At 40.6% G+C, this 22,791-nt stretch overlaps 1 protein-coding gene across 4 annotated transcripts in view; it reads right to left on the bottom strand.

Moving 5' to 3' along the window:
• ELAVL4 (ELAV like RNA binding protein 4) overlaps positions 1–22,791 on the bottom strand; it is an 86,776-nt gene that overhangs the window by 42,897 nt on the left and 21,088 nt on the right. For 3 of the 4 annotated variants that reach the window (XM_041737798.1, XM_041737797.1, XM_041737800.1), the window contains exon 2: positions 9,113–9,353. In XM_041737798.1, coding sequence (XP_041593732.1) covers positions 9,113–9,353 — 241 coding nt within the window. Of the gene's footprint in view, positions 1–9,112; positions 9,354–12,309; positions 12,330–22,791 lie in introns of those variants that run through there. The other variant, XM_041737799.1, reaches the window with a different exon arrangement.

Raw genomic sequence — 22,791 nt, 5'->3', positions numbered from 1 at the left:
TTTTCCGTACTATCTTACAAAGCCAATTCAAATCCATTTTTAATCAAATGGCATGCAAATAAATAAAAAGAAAAAGAGGAGTCGGGACAGGCGACGAGCAAAGAGAAGAAGGAGCAAGGAAAATAAGAAGCCAAGTGCTCCTGACTCCAGTCTTCCTTGGCTGCACTGGCCTCATTTGCAGTGAGTACAGACATTGTCTATATCGGTGATTTCAACAGGGTCAGAGGAAGTACTAAAAGTAAAAGCCTTTGAAAACAAACAAAAATGGCAAATATTGGGGATGATTAAGTATACATTTTAAGCCATACCACCAGTAAAATGGTTTAATCTGATTCAAGATGTTTGTGATGGGAAATTCCATTAGCAGCCTTAGGAATTAGAGTAATTACCCTAACTAGCTGTATCCACTTAATGCTGATGGGACCTCACGTATCACCAGACATCCAACTACAAAACAAGGGCCAAGCAGAAAACCAGACTTAAAAGTCAGCAAGAAATTGAAGGAGGTGAAAAGAGAGTCGCTGAGAGAACACGTAACTGACCTCAGCAAGATAAACAATGATTCTCAAGGCCTAGACGCCACGGGGAGTCTGCAAATTGTCCACCTCCTTCCGCGTTAGGTCGGGTTATTTATTAGTAAAGTAGAAAAACACAGACTTTGGAGTCTGACAAACTTGGGTTCAAATCTCAGCCCCACTGCTTATTAGCTGTGACCTTGGATAACTTATTTAACCTTTCTGGGCTTCAGTTATTTTATCAACACAAAGGGGGCACTAACACTCACCCACAGAATAGTCCTGACTGTTCCACTCACTGTCCCTTGGAGAGGTGTCTGAAACTTGGCTCAGCTGCTGCCTCTTTAGCGACCGGTCTCCCCCAACCTGCTCTCTACCAAGATCCCAGCTCACTCCTATTTGATACTTGTTCCGAGATCCCCAGCCCACCGTCATCTTGTTCCCCTTTGAACCCCAGTAGCCAATGTCTTCGTGTTCATTCAGCAGAGGCAGAGTGCTAAGGTAAGAGAAAGACCGTAGACTTTGCAGACAGACAGATCTAACTCCACTCTCCAGCTAACTGATTCTCAGTCTTGGCTTCCTTATCTGTAAAATGGAGATAATACCAGTGATTACACATGACTGCCACACAGCTGCAGTGAGATAGCATGTCATGATGCGCCTCACCCTGTAGCCGACACATAGTAGGCCTTCCGTCAACTCTCCAGCTTCACTGCACTGTTAGGAGTGCTAATGAAATGAATAGGCAGGGTCAGGAAGGGTGAGCTTGGACCTTGGTGAAAAACAAAACAGAACAGAGGCGCCGGGCTGGCTCAGTTGGTTTAGCATCTGCCTTCAGCTCAGGTCATGACCCCAGGGTCCTGGGATCGAGCCCTGCATTGGGCTCCCTGCTTACTGAGGAATCTGCCTCTCTCTCTCCATCTGCCTCTCCCCTCACTCATGCACTCTGCCACTCTCTCAAATACATAAATAATAAAATTTAAAAAAAATCCCCACACAACAGAACAAAACCCTCTACAAAATAGCAAAGGTGATGTGTCCACATCCCAGACCTGCAGACTGCTGCAGGGCCCCATAATGTGTCCTGGCTTCCCCCATCCCTGCCCTGCCAGCAGCAACATGTAGGCACAAACTATGTTTTAGCCTCTCTGGCTTCCTCACAGACCCTGATACAGAATTTAAGAGAAGAGAAGGAAAGGGAATAACATTTATTTGGTCTGAGAGAGCAGACACTAAATAAATACTGTTGGCTGATTGAAAATGTTTTACAAATATAAAAGCCTTATACAAATATATGGTCTCTATCTGAATTTTATGTTCTCTCCAAACTAGAAATATCTTCTCCCATCAAAGCTCAATTTGAGGACTGCAGAAAAAATAAAAAGGCAACTTAAAGATCTTTAGTTCTTACAAGGCATAAAGACAGATACAGGGTTCATCGGTTAAGAGCAGTAAGGAGGATGTGGAATAAGGAGGGGGGAGCCAGACCGAAAAGAGAAATCACCCTGCCACACCTCCCAGAAGACAAGAAAAAAATGAATTTCCCATTAACACATTTCAGAAAGCACTTTCCTCCTACCCTGAAGCTGATGAATTACATTTTTAGATAATGTGTGGAAATTTCAACTTGACATTACCTTCTTCCTTAGCTCCTAGTCTCAATCAACCAGGTCATTCTCCAGAGAAGGGGGAGGGAATGAGGGAGGGAGTGTGTGCGTGTGGGGGGTGTGTATGTATGTACTGGGGGAAAGAGGGGAGGCTGGGTGAGCAGGGAATTGGTCCTACGAACCAAACAGTCAGCTAAAGTACAGAAATAGAAAATCCTTAAAATACCCAGGCCTGATTCACATCCTAGGTAAAAATCCTTTGAGACATCTCTCCTGGGAAGTGAGAATACTTTCCTACGGTTATCTGAGTTTGGAACAGGGCAGAACCATCTGATAGGGAAGGGGAGATGAAGGGGAAGACAGCCAGGGGGCAAAAGGAAACCATCCCTGGTCTGTAATCCTGACTACTGCCATCCTGAGAGAGGAATTATGTGGAAAGAAGCAGAATGTACCTGTACAAATTCTAACCCTCATGGCTCCACTCGGTTGCCAACCTATCCTGATTAGAAAGGATGGGAGGAAAAAAAAAAGAAAAAAGAAAGGATGGGAGGTCTCTGACTGCCCTGACGGGTGTGTTAGAGGCACAATAATTACGTGGTCTACTGTCATTACTTAACATTCTGACATTTTCCAAGTTCCCCTTAATAAGGGACACCCCTGTTCTCCCATTGTGTCTCCACCAGGCTGCCAAATCTTCTCCATAACTAAGTATTTTCCATACACCCCAACAAGAATCCATTTTTCTCCACAAGTCAACAAATCAAAATTCTTTCCTTCTTCTACATAGAAGATGACTGCAGGGAGGTGACAAATAAAATGACAGATGCAAATCTGCCTGATTTTCTTATAAATTCAAGGGACACATTGCACTGTACCAAGCATGTTTTCAAATTCAGCAGCAAAATGTGATGATGAAGGCTACTATTTCCTCTCCCCTTCCCATCACTAGTGGATATCCCTCTGATGTGCATGTAGAAAAGTTTATTTAGCTAATCAATATCTTGGGATTTTCTTGGATTATGCATAATTGAGGCTGGGTTTTCACTATGCTTAACTTTAAGGCAACATCCATTTTTAATACAGTGCTTGCAAAAGAAAGAAAAGGGGAACATAGTGAAGGGTATTTTTTGAAGAAACAAAATCTGAAGTTAAAAACCACTCTTAGTCTGTTTTTCCTTGTTCAGGTAAGCAGTGACCTGCTTAATTAAAAAAAAAATCAGGGGGACAGGGCAACTGGGTGACTATATGTTGGCAAACTGAATTTAGATAAAATGTAATCTTCTTAAAAAAATTTATCACCAGGGGCACCTGGGTGGCTCAGTGGTTGAGCACCTGCCTTTGGCTCAGGGTGTGATCCCGGGGTCCTGGGATGGAGTCCCGCATCGGGCTCCTTGTGGGGAGCCTGCCTCTCCTTCTGCCTGTATCTCTGCCTCTCTCTTTCTGTGTCTCTCATGAATAAATAAATAAAATCTTGAAAAAAAATTATCACCAAGAACAGAACAAACCACTGGTACTTATTTTTTTTTAATGCATAGTACGCTCTTTTCCAATACAAAGATTTTTAATTCGAATTATGTTTTCCCTGAATTAAAAGTTTTCATTCCCTAGGTAATATAAGCTGCGTTGGTTTGTAAAGGGGAGAAATCAGTTGAGTATTTTTCGAGAAACTACCAAAGATAAACTACAAATTGGACAACTCACAATTAGATAGTCCTGGGTTCAAGTCCCAGCATCCCTACTTAGAAGGAAGTCACCTAGGGCTAATTACTCACTCATTCCTAAATCCGACTTTCTTCACCTATAAAATGACTGACTTGAGCATTACATGAAATTCCACCTACTGATCTCAGCAGTAGTGCATAGTACGTGCACATAAACACTGGCTATTATTATGAGTCTCCAAGAAATCTCAATTTACTATTTAAAGGAACTGCTCTGTTTAAAGCCTCTAATATAGTGCCCAGAACACACATAAGGTGCACACAAACGTGCAAAAGCTGGTGCTATTATTTTTATTTGTCTTTGCTGGCTGACGTAAGAAAGCATGCCAATAAACGCAACTTAGGGCTGAATTCACATTTTAGGAGTGAATTAAAAGCACTTTCATATTTAGAATTTTTCAGGGTCTTTTATTGTTTTATAAAGTTACCTCAGAAGTAAAACTCAATCAAATTCCCGTGGTGTCCTGTAAATCCAGTTCCTTGAAGGTATACGAGGTAACTAAAGCAATCCACAGCCCTCAGCCTCCTTTCCGTCTTCAACCCAAGAGACTATATTCCACGCAGTGCCTCCTGGCCTAGGCCCCCTGCCAGCCCCTCCCCACCTCCTCGCCCTCCCCGCTGCCGTAGTCCCTGGCCCACATGTCACCCACTGAGAGGGACACATGGGATTAAGAGCATTTTCACAAATCCAAGAAAGAACATAAGTTACCCAGTGTCACCAAATCAAAACAGAGTTGGTTCCTTTAATTAGAGATGTGATTCCAGATACAAAAGTGGTGGCAAAGCATTCACCCTGATGTCCACAGCAGTGAAAGCTCTTTTTTTGCCTGTCCTGCTTTCTCCACTGAATGAGAACATTAATTAAGCCAAAGACATGCCTTATGAAGAAAAAAATGAAAGAATGGGCTAGAGGAGAGTTTTAGGAAGTGCTGTCTTAGCTTCGTTTTTCACTATGCTTAACTTCACCTGGCAGTGCCACTTCACCTTGGATCGCTGCTTCCAAAGAGCCATGTCCCAGCCCTACCTCCCGGGTCCAGAGCACGAAAGAATAAGAAAGGCTTTCATTCTTACACTGGAAGTTTACCTCTTTACTTTTGGTTTTCTTCCCTCTACCTAAATCCCAACCCTATCTTTCAAACCTCTGCCCGCAGCTCCAGCTCACACAGACCCCACTCCTTTATCAACCTGTTCCAAATCCAGGTCACTCCACATATTCAGCTTTATAATGGATAATGTCCAGTTTGGACCACTCTGTCCTCAAAACCCTCCCTTGAGAGCTCTCACCTAACATGAAATGGATAAAAAATGACACTGCATGGGCACATAAAGAGTCACATCAAGTAAAAATATAATTCTTTTTGATTGCTGTGATGCAAATCATCACACACTCTAGATAGGCAGACCAAACTGTTGTACACTGATTTCTGGGGATTTTTTCTTTTGTTACTTTTTCCTCCTTTCTCTGTTCCTTTGGGAGAGGGGTGATAACAAGATCGACAATTATTAAAATGTAATTTAGCATTCTAGCTCTGCTGGCTTTAAGAGACACCCTGAGCCCCCTAACTGTATCCTCCCACTTAAGCCAAGTTTCCTCCCCTAAAACACGGAGCATCTGTAATGCAATCTCAAAGCTTGGAAAAAAACAGAAAGGCAGCGAAATTAAAAATTAGAAAGTAATTCAATTCTCTGCAGTTCATGGGAATAATGTAATTTCTATCAGGGATTTGGTGTTTCCTTGCCTGAGTTTCGAGGTCACACAAAAGCTTGTGGCCCATGTACCACTTCCCTTTCTCTCCAGCAGTAGAGGCTGCAGGTGGATGAAGGAGAAAAATGAAGAACATGGCTTCACGTGGCCACGGCTGCGCACGGAAGCAACTTGGGAGACGTGTTTTCTCTCCCTGGTACCTAGATTATCCTGATAAGTGTCCTTTCTCAATTGGAAAAAAGAAAATCTAATATCTCTGAGAAGATAAATAACAGAGATGTTCAAAAACACTGTAACAGAATCTTAAACCTGGCACTTCCAGTAAATTTGGTTCTACTCCGAAGGCTGAGTTGTATCCCCAGAGGATGATAAATATTGTTATCTCGGCATCCCGTTGTACACAGGAGTCTAGTTTAAAGGCGTGGTGCGTTGGGTAGACTCTCCAGAGGGTGGCCAGCAACTGCTACTCAGAGGATCACAACGTTTCCATGGGTTATGGGCTGAGGGTTAGGTGGGGATCTTCACTTAACACAGCCAGAGGCATCCTGCACGCACTTCTCCATAAGATCATGCTTTTCCAATATGGGGTTGAACCCCAGCTCTACCACTTGGTAACAACTGTACCAGGGGAAGTTACTTGACCTCACAAAGTTTCGGTGTCCTCACTGAAGAAAATGGAGGCTGTTTCAGGTATGTTCAGTGCTTAGCAAGTAACTAGCATAGAGTAAGTACTTGCTAAATAATAGCAATTATGCACTTAGCAGCAAACATTTAAGTCCACGCCCAAACTTCTTCTATGTGTTCTCAGATGGAGAATTCATTGACAAGCCACAGCCAGGAGGGAACCCAGCCTACATGCAACGCATCAATGAGTCTCTCTCTCCTCTTCCTCTCAAAGTCTCTCTTTCTCTTCATTTGATAAGCCGGAACCTTTGAAGGGAATCCATTCTCTTAGGGAGTGGTTTGGGCTGGAAAATCTTAATCTTGAATTCTTATCTCTTCACCACTTCCCCCCCCCCCATCCTCCCACTAGATATTTAGAACTCCTTGTAAACTTCACAGGATCAAGATGTATTGAGATCTGTAGGAGGTGTTGGAGGAACAGGGGGGACTGGGATGTTAAAAATCAGGGCAACAAAAATACCTATGATGTCATTCACCCTGACTTCTGAACCACCAGCAGCAGCCTTTCAACTTGCCTGGTATTACACCTCACCTCTCCCAGCCTGTGTTACCACTTACCACCAAATGTAGGCATCAGATGGTCTTCCATTAGAGTGATTCTCACTCCTTCCCCACCTCCCCACAGCCCTAATCTCTCCCTCCTTCTCTGACTTTTAGCGTAGTCAATTAAACCTGAACAACTGGTGGATGGAGGAAATATGCTGCATCTATGGAATGGTACAGCAGGGACCAGTTTCACTGTTAATTTAAAATGCTGGAATTAATTAGGTAGTGTAAATGAAGAATTTAATAAGCGCTCTTTACAACCACAAGTTCTACTTTTATTAAACACTGCTACCAAATGAGGGCAAATATCTCTGGTCTCTCTATATTTCCTTGCCTCATTCTCATAAGTTCTCTGCAAATAGAAAAAAATTTTTGTCTGAAATTTAAAAAATGCATAATTATAAATTTGTGCCTGAATTATATTTCTGCTCTCAACCCATAAGCTTCTTCTTTAAGCTCAGATGCTACTGTATGTCTCTGCTTGTGCTGGAGAGGGTGCTAAACAAACCAAAGTTGACAATTTTGGTTTTGTATACCAAATTAAAGGCTGTCTTCGAAGCTGTCACTCCTATTCAAATCCACTCGGTGAACTACCAAATTAGCATTCTTTCAGTAAAGGAATCTGCTTGTTTAAACATGTGTCTTTAGAAAACAAGGAACAACACCATGAATCAGTACTTTTCAAAAATCTCACTACAGTTCTAAGGGAATTCTTTTGAAAAGGTGATTAATAATGTTCACTAATATAGCTGGCAGAGTCCCTATTTAGAAGGTAAGGCTACACCAAAAATACATTTTCTATACAGGAGTGGGAGGAAGAATCATATGGTTAACTGGTTTTAATTTTGTTTGAATTATCATCCTATTATATAAAGATTATTCAGAAATCTAAACATTGGCTCTCTGAGAGCACAGGCAATTCTGTTAAAGGATGGATGATTCGGTGCTCTCAGATAAAATCACCAAAGCCCTGGCCCTATTTGGAGACCTTGATAAGATTTCTCTGTTCAGCCACTCTCCCTGTAACCTACTACCTGTATCTGTAATAGTAACATCTCCCGATTACTGAGAGACCGCTAGGCACTGGACGATACGCTAGGCAGTACGGTGTATATCTGGTCTCTCATTTCATCCTCACAATAAGCCCTTTGAGAAAAATATCCTTTTCCAATTTTATAGATGAGGAAATCATGTTTGGAGGGTTATGTGACTTTTATTTTCAAGTTATTTTAGTTTCATGATTTTGCAAAGTGCCTTAATTTATATGGGAGACAGATTTACAAGCGAAGCAGAAGAACACATATAGCAACATGCACACATGTATGCTGGATTTCCCTATTTAAAACCAACATGATATATCTTCCTATTTTAATGATAGAGTTTCCTTTTTCTAATACAGGCTCGTCACTTAAACTGTCCACCAAAACAAAAGTCAATGCTGAAAAATGCCCAATACTCCGTTGAGTGTGAATGATTTTAGGAGTGGAGGCCCAGAGAGCAGTGGCTGCACTGCCATCACGATGTAGCCCAGCAGTTTTCCAAGAAAATAGTCTAACTTTGAAAGAAATTACAGGAGAATGTTACCCCCCAAAGAATAATAGTGTCTGGCAAACATTAGGTCCTCAACAAATGGTTGTCGATAAGGAAAAAAATTAGAAGCTAAAATTTCAAGTATTGAAGTTGTTTGGGTATTGTTTTACGTTCAAGTAAAAAGTCTCTGGCTTCTCACAGAGTATCTTCAAAACAAAACAAAATACCTCAACTGCAGACCTTCACTAAGCTTCTCCTTCCTACTGGAGTAGTTTTATTCCAGAATAATCTGCTATCCTTAGAGTGTATTTTTCCCCAGGGACAATGGGCAGTGGTGATCTCCTTCCAAAGTCCACAACACCTCCCCCCTTTAAAACACTCTCTCAGACACATGGAAGAACACTGGACACACACAAACCAAATGCTTGAGAATAAAGGAATAGATAAAAACTCGTGTGGAGTACAGGGAGGGCCGACGGCAGGACAGAGAACTATATAACACAGGTGGCTGATTGGGAATAAAAGGAGATGAAAACAAAGGATTAGTTCACAAAAAGTAAAGCTCAAGGAAGCTCCAACATCCTCATCTGCTTCCCAGTCCTTCCAATCTGCAGTCTGGTCTTATGTGGTTGCACACACACATGTGAGTTTACAACTGTGGACCCATGCCATCCTTGAATGCAGGCTACACACAGCGGACACTCAGATGCATCTACCTCTGTGTACGTTTCTGCTGAGGTCTGTACAGCTAATGGAACAATGCAGCTGCTAACCCTAATCCTAGAACATTGAAGAAGAGCATACCTGTAATTTTGTCTCTCACGAGTTTGCAGGATTCTATTTCACCAATGCTCCCAAAGAGACTCCTGAATTCCTCCTGGGTCATGTTCTGGGGTAAATAGTTGACTATGAGGTTGGTTTTGCTGTCATCTGTGGCTGCCCCTGTCTGCATGGGAGAAGGACAGTTTCTATTGTTGCTGGAGGGTCCATTGCTTGTATTGGATGTCGGGCCATTTGACACCTGTGGCTCCATGGTGCTAATTATCTAAATAAAAATAAAAATAATAAAAATAAGTCTCCTGAAATCTCAAAGACACAACTAAAGTCTCTTTCAAGATTTTATTTTCCATTTTGAAAAGAAAGAGAACAAGATAAAGCAAGATGGAGCAAAAGAGACTGGGTTGTGAACACAGCCAATTTAGAAGCATGTTTTTAACCAAAATGTTAAACTCCCCTTGCTATTTTTAGGCCAGCCCATAGATTTTGAACACAGACTAGAATGCAGTGGGAACTCTCCCATTATTTTGTTAATGAAAAGCTAATTCCTGTTTTCATTACACAATCACTCTCAGAAATGTATACTTAAGCCACACCAAATTATAATTAAAATGTAAAGTAATAATCATGATTAAAATTATAGTTCCATTAAAGCTGAAAAACTAAATATAGAGGGCTATGCTCACAAGATAAAATACAGTACCTGTTTATTAACTATCTCATGAAGTAAAATGACATTAAATTAAGTGGGGCCGTTCCATATGGGAAGAGCTTAGACTTTCACTGATGGTTAGGCACTGATCAAACTTCAGATTTCATAAGCACATGCTGGTGAGCTACGAAGTCATCTAATGATTTTTCTCCTTAGTTGCTCTATTACTGTTTCTCCTGGACCTCTAATAAAATAAAAAACATAAAGGAAGAGTTCTCTCTAGGTCTCCACCTTAGATCCAGCACAGCCTGAGGCTACCCTCTTAGACTTTACTCAAAAAGTCAATAGTTTAAATTTAAATTAAATTTGGACTCAAATAGTTAATTAAACAAAAATTGCCACAAATGTGTGAGCTGTTCCAGGCAGCATGTATGGGGGGAAACAAAAAGAGATAAATAAATCTTAGTCTCTACCCTCCAGGAGCTTACAGTCTATTGAGGACACAGGCACAGGCTCCCAGTAGGACAATGGTCATGGAGTAGGGGAGTCAATAATCCTGCTTCACAGGATGGGATTCAGGGAAAGTACTGAGAAGATGAGGCTGGAATAAAGCTCTACATGGAAAATGGATTTGAACTCATATCATGGGCCTGGTTATGAAGAGGTCCTGTGTGGCATGACAAACATGGAGAATCACAAAACTGCAACGCCAGAAAGCACTTAAGGAAATAAAATCTAGTTCAAAACTCATGTTTGAGATGAATTCCAGAGACATCCAATGAATTCTGGCATCACGGGAAACGGGCAGAGTCTGGGTCTGTATCCTGTTTTCATGGCCCCAATGCAACCCAGCAGTCCCACATTTCCACTCCCTCCTATCATCATCTCTTATTCATCCTTCATGATATGACCTCCATCACCTCTGACATTGGTCAATTCTTAAAAATGGAATCATGCTCTGCCATTCACTAGTTGTGTGACCTTGGGTAAGGGACTGAAACTCTAGGAGTCTTAGTCTTCTTCATTTGAATAACGGGAACAAGGCCACCCATCTTGCAAGAAAGCCCCTGAGTAGTAGTGGGAATGTAGTCCATCATCATTGATAGTCATTAAAGTCACTCTACCAATCGTCTGACATGGCTTCTCTCACTAAGTCCTCACAAAAAGGCAGTGAGGCATATTCTAATATTCTCTACATCCACAGATGAGGAAAGGAAGGCTTAGCACACTTCTGATAACTAGCAGCTTCCATTATTATCACCATTTAGCTGCTGAGAGAATTTCTGGGGTATAAGCACTTTTATATACATGTAAAGTATGCAAACCTTAAGAGTACAACTCAAAGAATATTTATAATCAGAACACAATTCACACCTGAGTAATCACCTTTCAGCTCACGATATAGAACATGACTAGCATCCCAGAAGCCTTTCTTGTGTCCCCACCTCCATCATTCATACCATCCCCCAAAGGTAACTGACTTCTAATCCATAGATTTTTTTTATCTGCTTTTGAACTTTATATACACGGAATCACACAATATGTACTCTTTTATGTCTTTTCACACATTATTTCTGGGTGTCATCCATGTCGTTAGATACAGTGGTAGGTTTTGCCTCTACGCTGCCGTAGCGAATTCCATTGTATAAAAATATCACATTTTATTTATCTCTTCTGTTGATAGACATTTGGGTTGTTTCTAGTTTTTAATTATTATAGATAATGCTGCTATGAACATCATGCACATGTCTTGTGGTTTACATATACACACATTTCTGTTAGGAATATTCCTGGGAGTCTATTTTTGGGTCAGAGTAGATGTATGTTCTATGTAGTAGACACTGTCAATATCCTTTTAAAATAGTGGCACCAACTTACACTCCCACCAGCAGAGTATCAAAGTTCCAGTTGCTGTACATCCTCATCAATACTTAGATACTTTTTTTGGTTTTGTTTTGATTTTTGCTTATTTTCTCACTGAAGCAGAAGGGATAAAGTAAAAAAAGGAATAGGATTTTAGTCAAGGTAACAGCTGACTTAAAACTGTGGATCTAGGGGTGCGTGGGTGGCTCAGTGGTTGAATGTCTGCCTTTAGCTCAGGTCGTGATCCCAGGAGCCTGGGAGCCTGGGAGCCTGCTTTCCCTCTGCCTGTGTCTCTGTCTCTCTCTCTCTGTGTCTCTCATGTATAAATAAATAAAATCTTTAAAAAACAAACAAAAAACCTGTAGTTCTACCACTTATTAGCTATGTGATCTCAGGCAGGCTACTTCAATACTCTGAGCCTCAGTTTCCTCTTTGTAAATTGGAATAAAGCCTCCCTTGCATGTTTCTCTTCAGAATAAATGCCTGGAGACATTATGACTATTATTCTTCATCATGCCCTACGTAGGTGTTACTCTAATTGTTTCCTTTTCTGCATGATCACAAATGGGAAATGAAACCAAAAGAGAGAGAGAGAGAGAAAAAAAAAAGAAGTCTCAAGAGGAGTCAGGGAAATAAGGCAGACTGAGGAAGGTGAGGAGCTTCTAAGATTCTTTACCATCATGTAAGTAACTTAAGTGGCTCCGCTTACCACATCATCAGAACTTCTTGGATTCAGGTCAACTGTGAGATTCTGGAAGGCTGGTCCAGACAGCAAGAAGAAAACAAAGGGTTTCTGAGAAGAATCTTAAATCAAGCTCTTCTCGGCACTGATAGAAGCTGTACCCAAACAAAGCCTCTTCAGCTGCTCTGTCCAGGAAAACATAAGGGAGATGGGCCCAAGGGAGGCACATGCTAATGGAGATGATGGCGTAGAGCATCATCACAGCTCCTGGCTGGGAGGCAGGTTTCTGCTCTGCCCAACTGCTGGGCCTCCTGGGTCTGAGCAGTGTCTTCATTTGCTATGTCGTCTCACTGCTTCACTAAGTCAGGTGTCCAGGCAACAAATACAAGAAACACTGCCAACTTGATAAGGAACTTTAAAAAAGAATTTATCCAGCTCAGGATGCTAGGCTGGTGGAAGCACAGAGTACCCAACTGCTACCTTTTGATTTTATGGCAAAAAAGCCAGTCCCACAATCTGTAAAGGTTGCCCCCTGCTCTCCATCTTTCTCAGGTTACCCTTCTTACAGTTCCCGCACAAACACTTAGAAAATATCCTGCACCGAGGCAGCATTTTGGGCATTAATGTTGGAGTATGAAGAATGTAAGTCATACCTAAGCATGCTGAGACTTTATGGGACCAGGACTATTAAAGGTCACCGGAGAGCCGGCTTCATCTTTTGTTCACTGGATGCTGGCATCACAGACATGTGTGGTGAAAGCCAGCATTCATCCATGTGAACATCTCACAGGCCTCCCTGCTCCAGAGAAGCCCAGGAAGTACCAAGTCCACAGCAAAGTAATTTCAGTTCCCCAACCAGCTTTCTGGTCTCCTCACATCTTATGTGGATTTCCTAAATTATGCCGACTCCTGGAGTTGAGCCCCATGCATAGGTCAGCCGACCCTAATTGGACCCAAACCTCTGAAAAGAATCCATGAGATGCAACGTTCAGTACCAAGCTACTTCCACTGACCAAACCTATAAATTAGGCCAAGTCATTCTTGGTTTATGGAAATGGAGATCTCTTTGCAGTTCACACACACTACACAGTTATCCTTTTGTGTATTCAGAAAGAACTGATGAAAATACACACATGCACAGAGTTTGCTCAATAAACACGTACCATTCTAAAGCTGAGAAATACTTGCAAATGTGTTAACATACATTATCTAATAAGACCCCTCATTGGTCTTAATGATACATCCCAGATACAAGACAGGCTTTAAAAAACAATCAGAAATAGCGAATGTCAGGATGAAATCTGACACACAAGTGAACCAAGAGGATTTTAAAACATTACTTGGAAAATAAGAGAAATTGCTAAGCTCTAAAGATATCAAACTCAAGAATACAAAACTATAGTATTTTAAGGTTAATGACACATCTAAAAGGAAGGACACCTGTAATCTCGACTTGGGAAACAGACCAGAGGTAAATGTGTGTTAGCAAGAAAGCGTATCCTCCAATAAGCAACGGAGGCTGCTCAGCAAGACCAGAACACTTCCTTCCCCAAGCCTTTGAAATTCTAACAGCACAATTTTCATTGCAAATAAATGTATCAGTTACTCAAGTATGCCTATGTACTTTCTTGAAACAGTCTGTGTGGGTCACATGGCCAACTTTGCAGCTGACCAGGTTCCAAACCCCTGACTTGCCCTCCTTACCTCTTCTGAATGGCAATTAAGAACAGAATTACAGTGAGCATCCAGGATAGAGCATTGAGGAGGTTCAGTTGACGTCAAACTCTAATGGTTGTACAAAGCACTGCATTAAATCTTTTATGTTCCTGTGATATATTTTAAGAAACATTATACAGGCAGAAAATTTCAGGGATAAACTATTAGAGCAGTGCACAATAACATACGCACTCAAATCCTGTCATTGTAAATGTCAATGGTTTGAATGACTAATTACTCACACTCAACACATTAACCTCACCCCTCTCACCACTTTTTTTTTTTTTTCCGGCAAAATATACAACAAAAGCAAGAGGGAAGGCCTCACACATGCAGCTGCTGAATCGCCATTCAGGATCATTTATCTCTGTGGAGGGAGGTAAGAAGCAGAGGCCAGGTTCAGCCTCTTTCTTAGGGTGCTCCTGAAAATCCAACCCCTTCGGAGCATCTCTGTTGCCAGAACCCCAGGTCCTTCCTGATAGCCCCAATTACCTGCCCAATCCCGTCTTTTCTTATTGTCTACCCAAGGTATCTGCTACACTATTTCCTGGACTTGTCAGGTCAAATGCACATAAAAAATAAGGTTTACTTCCACTATGGCTAGATCTGGGAATGCTAGATGGACAGAGATGGAGCCCTTGAATGCCAGGCACTGTGCCAGGCCCTGAGGATACAGAGATGACAAAGACAAGGAGCTGGCCCTCACTGAGTTCACGATGTGGGTGCATGACAGATATTAGAGAACATGAGGGACCACAGAGCCCAACTCCATAATTTAATGATGAGGAAACTGAGGACCAGAAAGGGAAAATGACTTGCCCAGGATGACAGTGCTAGTTAGAGCAGGAAATGGGACTTGAGCCCAGGTCTACAGACTACCTCACTTGAGTACACATGAATACAATGACAGGGTACAGTGTGACAGTGCAGTCATGGACATTTAGATGAGGTTTTACTTTTCCCTTTCTGGGGAGAGGCAGTGAGGGGTAGCCATATCATAAAAATGCACTTTAACAGACATGTGGAGACACGTCTACCTCCATACTTTACTGAATATGGCACTTTACAGTTCACAAAGAATGGTGACCTGAACTCTGAGCTCCGTAGCTCAGAGACCACATCTATTTTGTTTATTATATCATCTCTTCCTGCATGTAGAAGAGGGCCTGACGATTGGTAGGTTCTGGATAAAAGACTATTGAATGAATGAAAGCCCTTGCATGTTCAATAGTTCACTAAATCCCTCAAACAACTCTGTAAAGTACAAGCCAAAGAGGTATTAATGTCAACCCAATTTTACATATAACAAAAGAGGGGCGAACACTTACTGGGTACTTATTATATGTCAGGCATACCTTTAGGTATTATTTCAAATATAGATTTTAAGAGGCATTCATTCAAGAGGAGGGGCTGAATCTTTGGGTGACAAGGACCCCTTGAGAACCTGTTGAATGCCTTTGCCCATTCTCAGCAGAAAAATGCACACACACATTTTATGTACACTAATGGCAATTCTTTGTCTCCAGATTGAAACCCTTTGGTTGATTCTAAGAGTAGCAATACAATCAAAGTGCGAAAACTTCGCTTCCTTCCCAATCATTCTTTTCATATAGTTTCTTGTTCTCAGAATTCATTCATTCATTAACCAAATATTTATTGCTGAAGGGTCTATATGCCAGAGGAGAGTGCAAGCACGACCAGAAGGCCAGAAGGCCCTTTAAGTGTACTAAGCAAGACCACTGTAAATTTCTAAAAATGTACTTAAAGCAGCATTTAATATTTCTTCCACCAGCTCATGAAGTCTTCACAGTTCCCTCTGTTCTCCTACTCTTGACAGGCTTTCATTTGCTCAAATTTGGGGAGAGTCAGGCTGAGAGTTAGAGGGCTGGTCCTCCTAACCACTAAGGACAGTCACTGTCCTGGGCACCAGAGAGCCACATCAGAGGTCCTACCACAGCCCCTTCATCAATCCTATCCTGTTGGCCATACCGTGTGGACTTGCTCCAATATTTTCCATAAAAATGGCAGTCCCAACAATAAACTGCATGGTCTTGCATTTACACATCTTAACCTACTTACACTCTTAGGATTTATTTCATGAGGCACATAAAAGGTTCTGGCTTTATGTTCTAGGAACCTGTGCTATTGTAGAACTCACTACTGATATTTGTCATCCAAGAGCCTAGGACACACCTCCTATACTCCCAGCAGCCCTCAACTTCTGGTTTTCTGGCAGAGGGGTGGTCATGATGTTCAACTCAGGCAAAAGGATCTAGAGAAAAGAAACTAAGAAGGTCATAGGAATGTGATCCTTCTGTTCCAAATACTCTCCCCTCCACCTCCAGTGCCCTCTAAATGTAAGCATTCCCAGAAACTAGAAAGATGTTAATGGAGTGTACTGATTGCAAACATGTCTCAAGTGTGTACATCTGTGACACATACACGTATTTTATTCAGTATTTTAATGAGTATTTAAAGGTGTTTTCTTTTACCATGTTGGAAGGACTTTTGAAAATTTATGTATAAAGGCTAACCCTTATGTAATAGAGCAAGCGCTCCCGAGAGCATGAAGAATAATGTTTACCAAGGGCAGTCACTGAATCGAACCATTAAAGAAATAGATTTAAATTATTCATAAGAACAAAAATAAAAGTCCTAATTCTCTTTGTAGGCATTTCCCACTTAACCCTTATAAAATCCTGACACGCAGTATGTTAGACTCTGGTGGTGCAGCCCAGACTATTGCATCTCACCCGCCTTTCGAAAGCCTGAAAAACAAATCCCCAAAGTTAGAAAATTACACAGCAGGCTCTGTGTTCCTGAAGACAGATATTATTTTTAGGAATAATTCCTCACTTCTCTCCTTGCTCCTTGAAAGATACTAAAAATGTCCTTACAACCCCCCAATTTCATATTTTTTAAAAGTTTCGTCCGTCAGCTCATAAAATCCATACTCTCCCCTCCTTCTCTTTAAGAGGATTTAATTCCCTCAAGTCCCTTCAGATTAATATTTTTTTCTAAATGCAATGCTTTCCTGGTTATGATTCAACTGGGAAGGAGACACATGTTATTAATGGGGCTCAAGAGCAGGGCCGAGATTGATGATCTGATCACTCTAGGAAAAGGGAACTTGGGAATAGCTCCCCCCGGACCCCCCCACCCCACCATCGAAACCAAATTACAGGTGATGACTCCCAAAGACCCGTGGAGCAGAAGAATCTGGCTGAAGACTGTACGTGTGTCCCTCAAAACCATTTGTAGCAAGTTTCTGTAATTCTGCTGGAAGGTAGCTAGAAAACTCTAGAAAAAAAATTTCATTCCAACTGGGGAAAACATGCTGACAGTTTAATAGTACCTTTGGGTAGAGGCACAAATAACCTGAAGGACCTATTTACTCTAGGAAGTTATGTGGCAATAAATTCTCGGCATATCCTTAAAACAAGTGTGTTCAATTCAACACAAGTTTATTGAATGCTATTACAGACCAAGGCATGGTTCTAGGAATCTGGAAAACAAAAATAATTTTGTCCTTGCCCTTAGAGGGTTCAAGACAGGAGGATGGGAGAGGAGGGCAGGTAAACAAATTATTAGAGTCAATCGCATATACCCCTTCCTTTATGCAGTTGCCTCCAGAGTTTCTCTAATGACTTGCCAAAGTCTCTAATGACTTTGCCCTCTTTGCCAAAGAGCACAGACAGGAATACACCCAGACATGTCCTGACACTGAACTGACCGTCCTGTTTCTGGTCTAAATGCTTACGTCCTAAGCAAATGACTTCGTAACAAGGAGGTAAGCTTGAGGCATTACTCCTTTGAAACAGCATCTTCTTCACTGAAGAGAAATACCAGGCATGCCAAGAGTATTCTCGGTGGGGGTAGTCAGGGTTTTTAAAAAATCAGCAGCCTCTGGAGAGAACAAGAAGCATTAATACTTAAAAATAGCAGGGCCAGGATGGATATGAAAAGCATAATCAAAATTTAATTTCTCTTAGGCATTCTTCTCAAATTCACAGAAATTCACATTTTTAATCTTCCTCCCCAGATACATCACACACATTTGCCCTCCTAAACAAATACTGGCCTCCTTTATATCTTACAGTGTTTCTTTAGAGCTTCAGTCGGGGTCTAAAATGATTTCCGGTATGCCCAACCTGGGGAAGTCTTAGTAAAACTCCTGGGTATTTTGGTATTTGCAGACTTTTACAGCAAACCCTCCAGGGTTGAGGGGTGGCATGAACATCCAGTTCATTATAAAGATGATTTTTAAAATAATTTTCTTTCACCCCCTGAGCCCCCAGTTCAGTCCTCTTTTCCAAAATGGCCAATAAATAAAGATGATCTCAAACTTTTGATAAGCTTTCTTTGTTAAAGAAATATCTGAAGAGCATAAATGTTTTCATTTCAGTATAAGTGCAATTTTGTGGCCAAGCTCTTCGGCTTCCTGCAAAAAATGTTAGATCTAATAAAAAAATCAATTGGAAAACAATTCTGTTCCCATCCAACCCCCTAAGCTCCCAAACTCTGAATGTTTAATGTGGATAAAATAACCAAAATGCCTCCTGAGAAGCTATGGGCACCTGTTGGGGTGGGAACCAGTTGTGATGGTAGATGTGTTACCTTCATCTTCCACACAAAGAACATTAATGAATCATTTGTAAAACTGCCCCCAGACTGATTAAGTTGAGCTTATCTCTGATTAAATGCATAACCAAGAGCCAATGGCACAATTCATGTAAACATAAATATTGTGTATTTATAAAATGCCTGGCTCCTGGCTCAGAGTGTGAGCAAACTCACCTAGATTCAGCTGTACAAAGCAATGTGCTATTCTGCATCTATATCATGATCTCCAGCACTAGGTCACATCTCTGAATTTGTCTTATGCACAGATTAAATTATTCAGAAATACAAATAAAATATTTTTTACTATGAAAGTTTATATTTGTTTTCTTAACAAACCTAGGTGGAGATAGAGAGGATAATAAAGGGAGAGAGAGAGGGAGTCAGTATCTAGGAAAATCTGCACAGGGCAACCTTCTCTTTGTTAAGAATTGTAGGATGCTGGGATCCCTGGGTGGCGCAGCGGTTTGGCGCCTGCCTTTGGCCCCGGGCGCGATCCTGGAGACCCGGGATCGAATCCCACGTCGGGCTCCCGGTGCATGGAGCCTGCTTCTCCCTCTGCCTGTGTCTCTGCCTCTCTCTCTCTGTGTGACTATCATAAATAAATAAAAATTTTTAAAAAATTAAAAAAAAAAAAAAGAATTGTAGGATGCCAATGGCTCTTCCAATTGTGCAATTCAAAGGAGAGAGATTATTTGGGGGCATTTTGTAGCTAAAGATCCTGAGTGAAAGAAAATGGTTCTCAGTACTTCAATGTTATATATAAGTGGCCACGAAAAATTAGACCCATGGACTATTCACACAACCTCATGTTATTATAGCTACACGTTCATTAGTGAAAAAATCCTGAACATCATTCTGATAGGGCAGTTTTAAATTTAAAAATTACTTATCACACTTGAAATTTTATTTTTGATTCATTCCTTCTCTGAATTTTTTCTTTTTTCCTTTTCTTCTGTTTCATTTCTTCCTTTTTTTTTTTTTTTTTAAATAAGAAGGATGCATTAGAAAAAGGACTTTTTGGTCTGATAGGAGAACATTATCCCTCAACTACTTTAGTAAGGTATTTGATCCTGGACACCCCCTGGGAAGGAAGATGAATGTGAGTAAAACAGGACTCTATCATATCAGTTTTGGTGAGAATACAGATCTGGGCTGGGAGAAGTGGATCTTTGAATTATTTGTGGACACCTTGTTTACAGAGAACACAGAAATTCAAGGTTTGCAACTGGCAAGCCTTAAGAAGGTACAGTGAAATAGTCTCTCTCATCATCACTGGTGGAAATATAATTTGGCACAATTTTTCTGATCCTTCTATTCAGATTCTTAGACCCAAGGATCCATTCTGAAGCTCAGAAAAGAATCCAAAATTCTAAAGACCAAAAGTGTGCATGATAAGGTTTATTATGAAAAGGGTCTCTAAAAGAGTGAAAAAACAGAAATAATCTAAGGGCCCAACAAGGGGGAGTGACTAAGTAGGTTATTGTATAGTTTCATGATACAGCATTCCACAGATGGCAAAATTATGTGTATAATGGGCTTTATAACATGAGAAAATGCATATGATAAATATAGAAAAAAGTGAAATAAAAAATTGATTATCTTGATTATATAAACAGGTGCAGCATAAGAGCGAAAAATGAAAATGCTAACAATAAAGTGTGGGATTATGCTTGTCTCTATTTTCTAAGTTTTTTGTTTTATAATGAAAATACAGCACTTTTATGATCTGAAAGGAAGTTATTTTTAAAAATGAAAGAAAATGGCAAATCCTTCAAAGCAGTTTAGAGTCACAGGTTTAAAAATGGTTCCATTTCCCTCCAAGAGCCATCCTGCAGACTCTCTCCTTGGCCACACTCTGTTCTTACATTAGAGGACACATAGGAACCCAAATGAATAAAAATCACATTTCTTGAAACGGACTGTGATTCGGTCTCTCCTTCACCTAAATCACTGTGTATTAGCAAGGTTACAATCTAAGTCGGCCTTATCGCCCGGCAGCAACCTTCAGGAGGACAGCAAGGAGAGAAGAAGATTTATAAGAACCCCGTTCCCTGGATCAGGGAGTGAAAAGTACTGATCCGTTCTAAGAGCTCCTGCTGACAAACTCTGATATTATGAACATTCTGCACTTGGACAAAAGCTCCCACTTTTCTTAATTACATGGTTTGAGCAGGAGCCTGCTTTTAGGATCTGCCCAATCACACAACAGCCATTTATTTTCCCAACTGCAGCTGCCAAAATTTCCCTGATCTCTGTTCTGTGCTCCATCTTCAAGGACATCTTGTGAATGTATGACACTGTCAAGCGGCATTCCACGCCATGCTCTTTAAGCTTCTCCCTCTCTCCTTCCTGCATACGGAGATCTTCCTAATACATATTTATTAAAAATCTCATGAACAACAAGCAATGTGGGGAGGCAAAAAAAATCACAAATACCACATATCAGAATATTTATCCACTTTAAGACAAATACTTTATTAGGACAATGAACCACTAACATTCTTTGTCCTCCGTATGATGGGTTTGCTTTAGTTTTATGGCCTCTGCATCTTGTAATTCATTGGGTCCCCTCTTTGTAATATTGCTAGGAAAATGAGTGGCTAATCTGTAGTCCTCTGTGTTTAAAGAAAGAACACAGAATCTCGCTGCAAACTTTTCTTTCTAAACACAAACTTTACCTCTGAATTTCTTATTTTTCTATTCTCTTAATTTTCCTTTACTTCAATTTCATCATTGTTATATGTTTAAAAAAGAAAAATAGATGGTTTTTTTGCCTCAAAGCATAAGACATTTAATAGATGTGTTTTTATGATTTGCCTTGTAACAACAGAAAATTTTGGATTAGAACAAAGAATAAATAAGTTAATAGTTATGTCTTCACAAATAACCTTTGCTTTTCAAGATACGCTTTTGAAAGCTCACTAATTCATACCAATTGGGCAGAAGTAAAATAGACATTTTAAAAATTCAGAAATGGTAAGAGTTTTTAAGATATATGATAAGGTTTCAAAATGATTATCTTCATACTAAAATTCAAACCGTATTATATATAATTCTCAGATAAGACCCTAAATAAATTTAGGACTAATTTAATAAGTCCCTAAGAATAATTTGGATAGATACATGTATACACTCAAGTACTGAAAAGAGTTTACTTCTTTGAGTCAGGTAACCATGTCCTTTAAAATCACAGATACAAAGTAAATTTGCTTGACAATCTTCTCCAACTCTTGATATAGTATTTTTATCCCAGAAATTTATCTTAAAAAAAAAGTGAAAGGCTAACAAATATTCAAAATCAGCAGTTGTCAAATTAGGGCAAACAAATTATTATTTTTTAGTTTCAGGCATATTTTAAAGCAAGTCACAATTTAATAATGACGATACTGTCCTCCATTTGAACAGCTCCTCCCCACAACTGAAGTTCGTTCCTAAAAGAAGAGGAAAGGCAGTACAAAGGGACAAAAGTCAAGCTAACTTCCTTAACGTTAATGGGTTCCTTCAATGGGCCAGAAGCCATTATGACAAATGCCTGGAATACAGGAGAGAAAGGGGGTTCCTATCTGTAAGGAAGTAAATAAATCAACAAAGAAGTAATGTATAATGTCATAAACGTGGTCACGGAGAAGCACATACAGAGTGCCCAGCAGAGTCTCTGCCCCGAACATGGCAAAGGCCCAATAAACAGAGCTCCTGTGGTAACACTGATTAAAAAGTGCTTTGGGTTACACGAGAAAAGGTTTAGGCAAGCAATTACTCTGAACTCCTTCCAATATACCAGCAGTTAGCGCATAATAAATGGGGGCAGATGTTGTCAGGTACGCTACTTCACTTAATTCTCCCACAACTTTGCAAAATAGGTAACTGTCATTCACCCCACTTAGAGTTGGGGAAACCGAGGCTTGAAGAACTGAACTCTATACAGGATGAAGAAGTAAGGCCTCGGGCAATATCCAGTCTCACTTAGCCAGAACTGCATCTTGACCTCAAGTGTGAACCAAACTCTGTACCCTTCCTGAAGCCTCCAAGTTGGAGGGAAGGGTTCCTAACACCGTAACATGCAACCGAGGACTCTTGGAGAAAGCAAACGATCTAATCTGATTAAAACCATATCTGCTGTTAGTCACTAAAACTGCCAAATACATAGCTGTTAGAGGAAAGATCTTAATT

This window comes from Vulpes lagopus, chromosome 23, assembly GCF_018345385.1.
Source record: "Vulpes lagopus strain Blue_001 chromosome 23, ASM1834538v1, whole genome shotgun sequence".
NCBI classification, from domain to species: Eukaryota; Metazoa; Chordata; class Mammalia; order Carnivora; family Canidae; genus Vulpes; species Vulpes lagopus.
This window is presented reverse-complemented; position numbering and strand designations above follow the sequence as displayed.